Source organism: Gallus gallus, chromosome 10 (assembly GCF_016699485.2).
Source record: "Gallus gallus isolate bGalGal1 chromosome 10, bGalGal1.mat.broiler.GRCg7b, whole genome shotgun sequence".
Taxonomy (NCBI): domain Eukaryota; kingdom Metazoa; phylum Chordata; class Aves; order Galliformes; family Phasianidae; genus Gallus; species Gallus gallus.
The window spans coordinates 14,100,569-14,112,872 of record NC_052541.1 but is presented as its reverse complement, the minus strand read 5'-3'; the positions used below and the strand labels follow the sequence as shown (position 1 = coordinate 14,112,872).

The following is a 12,304-nucleotide window of genomic DNA, read 5'->3' as shown; positions in this document are numbered from 1 at the left end:
AGACATTTTCTCTATATGCAGTATAGCTTATGGCACTGAGTGTAATGTTTTATTATTATTATTTGTCTGCCTAGTGATTTGTTATAAGAGATGTGGATGAAGTATGACTTGGACTAAGGACTCGGCCAATGAAATGCGCCGTTCCCTCCTGGTGATTAGTGGCTGAGAGTTGGCCACCTCATTTGCTCATTTCCGCTCCTTTCTGTGCTGCTGGAGCTGTTTTCTGCTCAGGAAGAGAAGCCTTTTTACAGTGGCTGATTCCTGTGCAATCAATTAGCTCAGCGTCTGTTTTCTCACAGAAGGGGAGAGGCGGTGACTCGCAGCCCGTATGTGCATGGGGTGCGCAGGGGCTGTGACAGCGTGGTGTGACCTCATCTCCCTCCGGGGACCCAGCGGCCAAATTGCCAAGAAAAGATCTGAAAGGATGCTGTGTTTGCCTTCAGGAACCAGAATACTTCATGGGATTTCCGGGCAGCAGTAATGCTTTCCTACAGCATTTGCCCGGGCATCCTCAGTGCCATGGCTTGGCTGGTGGCCATGGTTTGTCCCGAGCTCCATGGCTCTGCTTCCTCTGTCCTGCCAGCCCCAAACCCAACTGAGTCACTGGGGAGGACTCCCTGGTCGCCATCAGTTGTAACAAGTGGGAAATCTGACTCTGCTTCTGATTCAGAGGGAAGGGAGGTAATAGCTTTCGATTGTTCCTTTATTTGTAATGGGATTTTATATTTTTTGGTTTAGTAGCACGGTGATTTTGTTTCTTGGATATTCCACAAGGATGATTGTTGTCCCAAGATGCAGCTTAGATCAGCCCAAAATTGAACAGGGGCACCAGGAAGAGGCAGGCCCATGTGTATCAGAAGAATGGCTGCAGTATGAGGGTGACATCTTAAATGCCAAGCAGCCGTTAGTGTAGCACCCCCTCTTGTGTTTGCACGTCATTTAGGAGAAACTGAGGGGAAAAAAAGACTTCAGTGAAGAAAAGACTCTGGGGAGAAGCAAACTGAGAGGAGAAAATCATGCTATCACGCTGACACAGACGTGCTTGACCAGTGTTACTGCAGCACTGATTTTAATACAAGCATGACTTATTTCAGCCCAGCTCTTCCTCCTCCTCCTTCTCCTTCCTGATCCCTGCAGTGAATCTGTAATTGTGTGTTTACGTCCTATATTCCACCAGTTGCCTGGGAGATGCTGTGGTGACTCACGGCTGGCGTTATTTGACCTCAGAGCAGGATTAGCCATGAACAAGAGGCGGTGTGTGGGAGACCAGCCCTGTTTAAACACCCCAGCCTGGGCAGGCAGCGAGTGCTGTGCCAGCAAGCTCTGCAGACAGCTTGCAGCCAGAACCTCGACCTTCTTCCATCTGAGAGCATCTTTCCTTTACCTTGGCGCCCTGTAGCACAGCCTTGGGAGCACAGCTGCTGCTGGAGGCTCTGGTGGATGCAGGGAGGGCTGATTTGTTATAAATTCTCCAAGCCCTACGCCTCCTCTGCTTCCCTTCAGGGACCATGGCTCTTTCTTCATCCTCTTCTTGTGAACTGTTTGAAGCCACGAGGACACAAGTCTTCACCTGTGGTTGCAGGGGGAGCTGTAACTCTGTTAAAGCTAATCTTAAAACAAAAGACTGTTGGTTTTTTTTTTTTCTCTTTACTTTGTCAGTAGTTTTGGTGATGTATAGGGATGTTAGAAACAGAAAGGGAAATAATTACACTTGCTGCCAAAATTGAGTGTTTTAACAAAACTTTCAAATGAAATCACATTAAAAAAAAATAAATAACATAAGGTTGTGTCAGATGAGAAATTAAAGAAAATGGAATGGAAACGTAAACTGTTGAAAGTGTATCCTGAAACACTTTATCTAAATAAGTGTACATCTGCAGCCAAATGACTGCTGTGTCTTATATAGCTACCAGAACAGTCTGCCTCTTCCGTATCTCATCTTTATCATTAGCTTTGAACAGCACTGTTAGCTATATCTGTTCAGTGTTTAAGTGGAAGCTTTGTATTTCATAATGAAAGGATATCTGATGGTAAATTTGTGGGAGCAGCTTTTTCTTAGAGCAAATTTTCATTAGAAACATCAGATCTTGCATTCCATTTTGTAATTGGCTTGTACTTCTCTATCAGCGTGGAACTCCCCGGCTGCTGGTGTGCCCCTGGCACTGCTGCTCACGGGATGGTGCTGTGGAACTTCCCACACTGAGTGCCCTAATAATTAATAAATTATACACATTTATAAGGTGGGAGAATGGGCTTTCGAGTTCCCATGGCTTATGTCATGAATCTACGTAGTGGCTATGCCTCCTCTAAACTGCATTCGTTAGAGCATAACTAGAATGTTGGAATGTTGCATGCAGATTTGGTTGCCTTTAGGCAATTTTTAACTTAGGTGTAAAGATGTTTTTTTTTTTTTCCCTCCATGGTGGTGTAAAATACATTAGTTCCCTCTACAGGTTCATCTCCCTAACGTTTTAGATTAGAAACTTCTCTTCTGTGAGGAGCAGACATTTGAAGCTGTAGGCATATTTGATTTAAAGATGCAAGAGGATATGAATGGGAGGAAAAAAAAAAAAAACCACAGAACAGCCAGTGTTGAAGCAGTGCCACCTTGTCCACCATGCCAAACAGCATCTGGCTGCCAGTCCTGTACCTTCTCTTATGCAACTTAGCTAGCCAGAAACCTCACTTGCTGGAGTCACAGCCTGGTGCCCCATGCCTACTCAGAGAAAGGGTCTTACAGCCTGATTTGAATGTCAGCCAGTGTAGGCAGCCTTGAACCTTGTCTGTGCAGACTTTAAGTGAAATGAAGAGGCCCTGGGGAGGAAATACTGATGTCCATTCTGTTTTTAATTTAGAGAAAGGTTCACAGTGGGAGAATCTGTTGTTTCTGAATGAAATAAGAGTAACCACTATGTTGTCAATACAAATGATGAGTCCTGGATGAGCTGTAGGGAAGGGTATGTCATTTTACAGGAGTGTAAGCTTGCTTGCAAACTGACAGCTGCATGTACTATAGAGCTTCAAGTGAAAGCATCTTGAATTCTGGTAGCCAGGTGCATATGTACAAGGGAGTCTTTTGGACAGGAAAAGACTATGAAAGTGCTACAAAGGGAAGGAAAAAAATGCTCAGAATACATACAGTAAAACTGTGAGTCATACTATAGGAAAAGGAGAGGCAGCAATGAGACCCAAGAGGTTTCAGGGATATAGGACGTATCCTGGTTTGCTGCCTTGTTTACATGATCAACGGCATTTACCAGGCCCTAGTAGGAAAGTTGGAAGCAGCCTAGGATTGTTAATCCTTTGCTAGGCCGCAGTGCTAGAAGTCTTCTGTTGGTTTAGGGAAAAAACTGTGGATCCAATGATCTTTCAGTTTCAGTGCCTTGAGAAGGATACCTGAAAACGTAGGTAAATGTTGATTCAGAAATCACGCAAAGGATGGAGTAATAACTGGTTTTGTACTTGCTCTGAAGGATGGGATGGGTGATTATCCTGCCCCCACATTTGGCTATATTGCAAATTTAGAGGAAATCATTTCCCCTAAATAAGAAACAGATTCTCAACTGATCTGATCTGTCATAACTGAAGTGTCAGAATAAAATCCCGAGTTTCAAGAATTAGGCAGTGATTCTTCCGTATGCTTCCAACCTCTTTTGCTAGCCGAAGGACAGATCAGGTTGCATCATCCCACTAAGCTTCTGTTCTCCTTGATGAAAAGTAACCAAAAAATTATTTTTGCTATTACTTTACTGTGATGATTGAGATGCTTCAATTTCCAAATGATCCAATCTAAATTTTCTATAATTAAAGAAATTTTTCTCCTTATCAAAGATACTTCATAGTTCTGCAGAACAATTTAAAACTTTCCGTTGTCAGACACTTCCAGTGTTAAGGTCCATCTGTGTGGCAGGCAGAGATCATAGAGTCATTAAAGTTAGCAAGAGCATTTAGATCGCCCAGTCCAACCATTAGCCCATGCTTGTGGCCTCCACTACCCTTTTCTTGAACACCTCCAGGGTTGATGACTCCACCACCTTCCTGAGCAGCCTGTTCCAGTGCATTGCTACTCTTTCTAAGATTAATTTTTTTTTTTTTAATAACCAAGCTGAAAATTGAGTGTCACTGTGTGTTTCTCTTGTTTGGCTATCAGTAGTTGCTAAAGCATAGCCACTGGATTTGCAGAACTAAGAAAATACCAATGGTCTAAGCGGGGAGGGATGTAGAAAGTGATACCACCTCTGCTGCTGTGGCTAAGCAGTTTTTTGCTGCTGAAATTACATAGTTTGAAGCTAGCTTGCGTCTGTTTATGTTAAGAGAAACTCGTCCTGCTTAGTGTCAGTCATAAACTGAGGTGTTCAATAAGTTCTTCTTAGTGTGGCAACCGAGCCTGTCGTAATCTTTAATATACTTTTCTTCCCAACATCTCCGCAGGCTAGGGAGGGTAGAGTGGAGGCATTGACTGGCTAACCAGATGGCACATGGTGGTAGCAGAAAGTTTGTCAAAACAGGGAAGTGAAACTTGAATACAAGGCAGCAGCCTCATCTCCTGCCTCTGCTTCTGAAGCAGTTTTTCCCCTAGTGAAAATAAAAATAAATCAAGCCTGAAATCGTGGTCTGGGAAACAAAACAATAAAAAAGGAACGTCTTCATCCCTGTTCACGTGTGTCAAAAGCCCCAACTGCAGTGTGTAGCAGAGCTCGAGATCAGCAAGCTGTTGGGTAGATTTTGGGAGAACTTCGCCAGCTGTGTTTGGAGGAGCTCACAGAAGAAAGCTCACAGTGCTGTGTGTTGTGTACGGTGTGCATCGTGCGAGCTGTAATGGCCGCACCGTCGGGCACCGGTGTGGTTTTGTGCTTAAAGAGCAGGTATCTGGGAAGTGCAGAAGAGCAACAGAGGAAGGACAACAGAAATGGTGAAAGGTCTAGAGGGTAAGATGTGTGAGGAGCAGCTGAAGTCCCTCGGTTTGTTCAGCCTGGAGCACAGGAGGCTGAGGGAAGGCCTCATGGCGGCCTGCAGCTCCTCATGGCGGCCTATGGCTTCCTCACAGAACTGATCATCTCTCTCTGGTGAGAATGACAGAACTTAAGGGGATGGCATGGAGCTGTGTCAGAGGATGGTCTGGTTGCATATCAGGAAAAAGTTCTTCACTACAGGGCATGGCCCTGAGCTGCTGGAGCTCAAGGTGCATTTGTTCTGAATTCCTGTAGTCCTTTGCTTTGTTTTATTCCTCCTTTCTTTCTGCTAGTTGAGAGGATAAACTGAAATTAATTTCAGCTAGGCTTGGAAATATCTTCATTTCAAACTTCTATTTTACTGTGAAATCCTTTACATGTGTTCCTGCTTTATTCTCTTCTACCACAGACTGTGTTTTCCCCTGGGAAACAACTTTTCATAGAAAAAGCTATGTTTCATGAATTGCAATCTTCGTACTGGAAGACCAAAAGGGTAAACAAGTTGCATAACAAGTGATCACTTGGCAATGCTAGTTGTGGATTTTAAAATACTCTTAATTATGAAACAAAACCCCCCTAAAATAGAATAAAACAGCATAGCCAAGAAGACTTTTTGCAGTCCATCCTCTTTGGTGAACTTAATTGCTCTAGGCAGTGCAGTTAAAAGGAAGTGATGCTATTTCTAGATGACATCAGTGACAGGAAAAAATGATTGAATTTGTATTGAAGTTATTTATGAGGTAACGTGTGGGGTCTTACACTTCTACAGATTTATATGACCTCTGCAGTGCAAAGGACCTAAAACAATCTTTCTACGCTCTTTGTATGAATAGTACAGGATTTGAAATGAAAAATGAAGGCTCCTGTCCATCACTTTTACTGGTCTGTGTATTTCATAAGGTCTCTTACGTTGCAAGAGTAAATACAGCAACTGTACATCAGATGTGTCAAGCATGGGCTCTAGTTTTCAGAACCAGAATTTGGGATTTCTGAAGGAGAGGGCTTTTTTCAAGTGGCCCTAGGAGATCCTTTGACTTCCCTGTCTACTAGCCACCAGATGGCAACATCTGTTGGATGCAGACTGAAAATACTCCAGGGGATTCACAACGTTCACTGTCTGGCTTTCCTGTCCTGTTTAGACCTCCATATAAGATCTCTTTAAACAGCCCCACCATGGTAACTCGGAGGACACAATTAGCACAGGAGTCCTTAGTTACCAACCAGGCAAACCTAAACATGTGCTTCCAGCAGTGCTTTAAATAGCTGCCCAGGCTGGGGGACCATTGTCTGATATCTCAAACGTGAATTCTGAAAATAGGAGGTTTGGACAGGATTTCCACTTTCAGAGGAGTAGGAAATGAAATCATGTTTTAGTAAAAGCTCTGCTTGGGAGCAATGATGTTTTGTCTCCATGTGTGCCTTGTTTGATGATAAAAAGTCTGCTCAGAGTCCCACTGCCACCCTTTTAAACACGCCCTGCGTCAGTGAAGTGGATGCCACTTGGATGGCCGAGTCTAAGACTATGCAGCTAAGCATCTCCACCTTTTGCAATGTTATTTTGCAAATGCTCCTGTGTAGAGGAGGCAGTGCTATCATACCAGTACATCTCATCTCTTCAGGATTGAGTACAGAGAGGCCAGAGCTTCGTGTTCCTTGTTTTTTGTTGTTGTGTATTGCCCAAAGCAAGTTCCAGCAAGTGGCCTGGTAAGGAATTCTGTAATTGAAGACTTGTTGTCTTGCTTTAAACAATTTTTCAAGTGTGGGTTTGTGAAACCGTGGAATTCACTTTATCGTGGCAGAAGCAAGTGTTGCACCCATCTCTGAGCAGACTGGAAAGTTTTATAATTTCTGTATTTTTCCTGCAATATGTTGGCAGATTCTAGAACAAGTCCTGAGTATTGAGTTGCTTCTAAATCTGAAGTAATTGAGGACCAGCAGAAATGGGGTAAAATTCAGTACAAGAAGAATTAAGGGGTGGATTATTTGACTTTTGTAACAGTTAGGCTAGCATATAAATGATGAAATTTCATACTGTGGCAAAAAAAATGTACAAAGAAGAGAACAGTATGGATGCCAGCACACAGCCTGAGACGTTAGCAAGCAGCAACGGTAGAAACACTGGTACATTTGTTGGGAAAGTTAGAATTCAAGTTGGAATATTGCTGGATGGTAATAGTGCGGCAGTGTTCAGTATGTTACCATTTGCTTTGGATTGCTTGTTTGGCCAGATGTCCAGATTTCTGGAGGAGAGTGAAGGTAATCTGCAGAGCAGATATGCAGCATCTCAAACCCATTCAAGCTCTAAAATGCCTAGATTTCTTCTGCCCTTTGTGGGTGCACCCACGTGTGTCATTTATTCAGTCCCCCATGTTTTGAACCTTCTGAAATACAAATGTTACAGGTAGGCTATAAGTAAGCTGATGGTTCATCCTGATGCACCCAGGTTTTTCACCTTTTTAGTGAGTCTGAAGAGCTTTGTTCTGCCTCTGGAAGGAGCACGGCAGTTAATTGCCATGTGCTGTGGTGCTTGTGATGCTGAACACACTGTTTGTAGGCTGGGTGATGTATGCTGCACACCAGCACCATGCATGGGTCCATCCTTCACCCTGCTAAGGGAAAACCCTGCTGACTGCCCACTGAAGCAGGAAGGAGACCATTCAGAGCAATAGCATCTGTTCCATCCTTGTCCTGAGTTCTTTGTGATCTTGGGCAAGTTCCTTAACCTCACGAAAACAGCTTTGGGCTTACTCTGCAGGTGATAACCATTTATCTCCCAAGAGTGCCAGAAAGCTGAGCTCGCTTTTCCTAACGCTGCTTAACGTGCTCTGGGAAAAGGGCTGCTGAAGTTCAACTGTTATTCCAGGGTAGGAAGCAGGTCTTTGATGTGGAGAGCAGCCTTGCCACACTGACTGTTCCTGCAGAAGGTCCTGTGTGTGCTCGGGTGTTTGAGCTCTTTGCTGGTGACGTCCCTGTGGCTCTTTCAAAGCAGGGGGCAGAGACCTCTTGAGCAACCTTTTACTATTTGCCACGCTTGTTACTTAATTGCTCCTCCTGTGTTTGAACTCTTTGCCAAAGTCAGAACCTGTCCCAGACTCTTAACCCCCCAGTCTGACATCTCGTCAGATGTAGGGAAGGAGAACATCAAAGCATTGTGAGGGGCTGCCCTTTGGAAGAGCATTCCCAAGGGTTTAGCAGCATGCTTGTTTGATCCTGTCAGATGTACATGGATTGTCGGCTCGGGCACCTCTCTTTCAAGGCTGTGTTAGATGCTAGTGGGGCGTTCAGGAGAACCACCTCTGGCTGCAGATCAGAGCACGGTCTGGTTGTCACCTCTGCTCGTGTTGTGTCCGTGCTTCTGTGACTTTATGTAAATGCACTGCAAGGCTGGAGTTCCACACATGCTCAGTGAAAGTGGATCACAGCTCATCCAGTCTGATGTGCTGGTTGAAGGCAACCGTGTTTCTCTACTGAAGTTTCTGTTGTTGTCATAATGGAGAAGCTTTGGCTGTGTTTGTCTTCCTCATGAAGAAGCGACTGTCCTGCAGTGTTTCTCTGACTGTGAGCAGGCTGTGCTTGCCTTCAGTTTCACTCCTGAAAGTCAGCTGGCTTTCTGGCAGAGTAGCTGTTTTCTAGGTTGTTTTGCAGATGGGATTCTTATGGGAATAGAGGGAAAATAGCTTAAAAAAAAGCAAAAATCAAAGGTTTAGTTTTTCTCATGTGACTAAGCAATCTTTCAGTCTTCTATTAGGCTTAAAAAAAAAAAAAAAAAAAACCAAAAAAACCTTTGCATTTTAGCAAACTTCCACTGCTTTGCACAAGGAAGAGCCAAGTTCACAGCTCTCAAGTCAGCTTTCACAGGATGGCTCTTCGGGCTGTGTGCAACTCAGGGCTTTGGTAGAGCTTTTAAATGATGTTAGTATGTCTTCTTAGCTCCTTGTTCTGATATCTTTAGAAGGAGCAAAGCAAGAAGTTATTTGGGGGGGGTTGTAAAGGCCTACACTGAAAAGAAGTTCCCCCAAAACTGTGCCTTCTCCTTTGGATATTTGAGGCTGCCTCAGTGAGGATGGATGGAATTTGTGATGGACTTCCTCAGGGCCACTGCCAGGCCCATGAGATGGTGATGAATTAAACTCTGAATACATGTGTAATTTTTCCAAGTCCTTGCTGCTTTAGAAGGAGCATCCTGTGCTTTCCTCCAAGTTAGACTTATCCATAGCTTCCAAACAGCCCCCAGAGTAGGTCTTCCCACTCTTATTCTTTGTTGTAATGTCAGTGTTAGTATGTGTGTTCCTTCAACTTTCACATCATTTTCCTTTGATATGTTTCCAGCTGCACTTGCTCTCCTTAGGAAGTGGCACAGCCTCATCTCTGACAATTTTGGTGCTGCCCACAGTGTCCTAATAGCAATTTTGACCTCTCAATTAACTTCAAGATTGCCTCTTTCAGCAGACAAACCTGTACAGTTGCCAAAAGCCTCAGAACAGATCTGGAAGGTTGGCTGAATGGCTGCAGAGATTAGGGATGTATTTTCCTTTTGTGAGTGAAATCAACAGCAAAGAGCCTCGACACAAGAAGGAAACTTTCCCACTGACCACAAATAGGGGCTTAAATAGAATTTTCGAGCCTTTAAAAATAAATCGTCATTTTGTATTTAATTAAGCAGGGTTTCGTGAATGTGGTTAAATGCCGAGGTCATGTGCAAAAAGAAGCTTTTCCAGTAATTAGTGCAGGGTCCGTGCTGTTCTGGCAAAAACAGCACTGACGTCAGGCTGACACTGGAACAAGGAGCTGTGCCGCACGGGGAACTTGAAACACGAACCTTATTATTGAAGGGGCATGTCTGACAACTGCCAGTGCTGGCTGCTTTGGGCCCTAATTAAATAAACGTATCAAAGTGCTACCATTTTTATTTGGTAAATATGGAAAGTAGCCATTGCAGGTTTTTCATTTAGCAGAAGGTTAGTTTTAGTTCTGTGTTTCAGGCTGTGCTCTCCCAGCTCTTGCTGTTTTGTAGGTCTGTGCGTTCGGTGATGTGGTGGTTGCTGTACAAGCCAAGTGCTGTGCCAGCTTTTGGTGCAGGAGCTTTTCCAGCTCTCAGGTTCTACTTTCTGATGGGTTCCTGAGTCCTGTGGAGCTGGAAAGGAAGAGTTTGTCTGACCCTATAATCTGGCTGATTGGATCATAACTCCCATTGGTGCATTAGCAAAATTGTTACTGGAGTTACCAAGTGCTCTTGAATTTACTTGTAGCTGATCCAAAATAGGCTGGTCAGAGTAGAGCTGCTTAGATACTTCTGGCTTTATATTATGCCAAACAGAAGGATTACACATCTTTTAAAAGCTGCACAAAATACTTATATCTCTTCGAACATATTGAGGTCCCCAGAAAGCTTTTAATTTAGAGTTGTGACTCTTGATAACTTGTATTTATCTGATTTAATATAAGGAATGTGTGTATCAAAGATGCTGCTCAGTTGTGGCTCTCTTTAGCACTCGACTATTCTCTTCTACCATTTCCCTTGGTTTTCTCTGCAGGCCATGACTGCTGTGAGACGGTGAAGGTGGCACTTTGTGCCTCTAAGGAAGGTCGCCCTGTTCTGGTGGTGGCAGAAGAGAGCTTCAAGTTCATCCAGGATGAAGCCTACGATGCAGCCCAGTTTCTGGCCACCTATGCAGGGAACCAGCAGGCACTAAACTTCACCCGCTTCTTGGACCAGTCGAGACCACCTGCTGCAGATGTGGACATTTTGGATGAGAAAGTGGCTTTGGCATTTCGACACCTGAAACTGCCTTCAGAATGGAACGTGCTGGGAACAGATCAGTCCCTCAACGGTGAGAAGCATGGAGATGTGTATGAGGTGTGGGTGGGAAGAGGGCTTAAAAGCCTTCTGCTCTGGGAGCTATCCAGTTGTCTTTCAAAATATTCATTGGTCGTTGTGCAGAGAAATGGGACGGGCTGTATACCAACGTGTCCTACTGTGTCTCTATCCTACACTTTGCACTTCAGACGCCTTGAAATGCAGGTCGTCTTGTTTTCTTTGTCTTCTGTTATAAAATGGGACACAGTGCGATAAGTGGTCAGTGTTGCAACACGTGCAGATAGGGGCTTTTTGTCTGTGCAGTGTTATGCATGCATCAGCATCACACTTCTCTGATTTCCTGAAAGAGATGGGTCTGTGGAGGAAGCCTGATGCTTTGGCCTTGTGCCACAGCCTTGGTGTGTTTGATAAACACTGGTTTTATAGCACAGGTGCAAAGGAACTGTAATGTGTGTAAAACGCGTTTGATTTCTCTTGGAGAAGCTGGCAGGCTGCCTACAGGCAGCACATTTGATGCCAAAGCACCCTGAGGATTGGTCCAGCATCCCTGCCTGTACAGCTGTCTGGTGAACACAGACCTTCCCCAAAATGAGCCCAGATAATTCTGCAAATAAAGGAGACTAAAAGTGGGAAAGCCTGGCTAACGTGAGCCCTTAACCGTAGCAGAGAGTGCTACTGAGAGCTTATAAATAGAGGTCGGTGCTGGCCCAAAGCCTCTAGTAAAAGCAGCAGAGCCAATGTGTTCAAGATGCTGTGACATGGCTGTAGCCTTGGAGTTCTGCTTTTATTTTTTGTCACAGGGAAGTTTCAAGGAAGCATACTGGTGGTGCTAATTCCAGTGTTGCTGTGAATTTCTAAGGTATTTTGGCAAATAGTTTCGCATGAGGAATGTGGCTGTGAGGCATTTGCTATCTATTATGGGTAACATCAGCCTAAACGCTGCAACAGGAATGAGTTGTTCAGCACAGCGGCTGCAGTTCTGCGTGCCCTGATGGGGTTTTCTGCAGGATTTTTTCTTGCTTTAATTGTCACTGCCTCACTGACTGCTTTTGTAAACATGAATGCACGGGCAGGCAGTCAAAGAAGCATTAGCAGATGTTCAAAGATGTGATCGTATTTAGTGGTTTCTGGATAGAAATTCAGATGCTGTTGTCTGTTTACTGGGAGATAAACACTTGGTATTTTTTCCCTCTCTGTGGAAGATGCTGATGTTTCTTTTTGCATTTTAGAAAGCTGTGATAATGCAGGAATTTCTGCTTTATTTAAGTGGTAAAAATATAGTAAGTGCTCTTAATTAATGAAAACTTCAATTGAAGCACTGAATTATTACTAATTTTGCAGGAAGGCTCAGATCCAGTTTCTTTTTTCTTTTTTATTTTTTATTTTTTTTGTCTTTTATTCCTCTTTGGAAAAATCAGAAGTTAGGGAAATCAGCCATAGGATTTACTCAGCATACACTTACGTGCCTGAAAATCACCGTGGTATGGGCTGTGGCATACAGCAGCAGTAAATGCAACCTTCATCCAAGAGTGCT

The 12,304-nt window shown here is 43.9% G+C and overlaps 1 protein-coding gene across 13 annotated transcripts in view; it reads left to right on the top strand.

Moving 5' to 3' along the window:
- Positions 1–12,304, top strand: part of AKAP13 (A-kinase anchoring protein 13) — a 194,594-nt gene that overhangs the window by 65,980 nt on the left and 116,310 nt on the right. For 12 of the 13 annotated variants that reach the window (XM_046899348.1, XM_046899343.1, XM_046899346.1 and 9 more), the window contains one exon: positions 10,487–10,783. In XM_046899348.1, the coding sequence (XP_046755304.1) occupies positions 10,487–10,783 (297 nt within the window). Of the gene's footprint in view, positions 1–4,682; positions 4,929–10,486; positions 10,784–12,304 lie in introns of those variants that run through there. The other variant, XM_046899349.1, reaches the window with a different exon arrangement.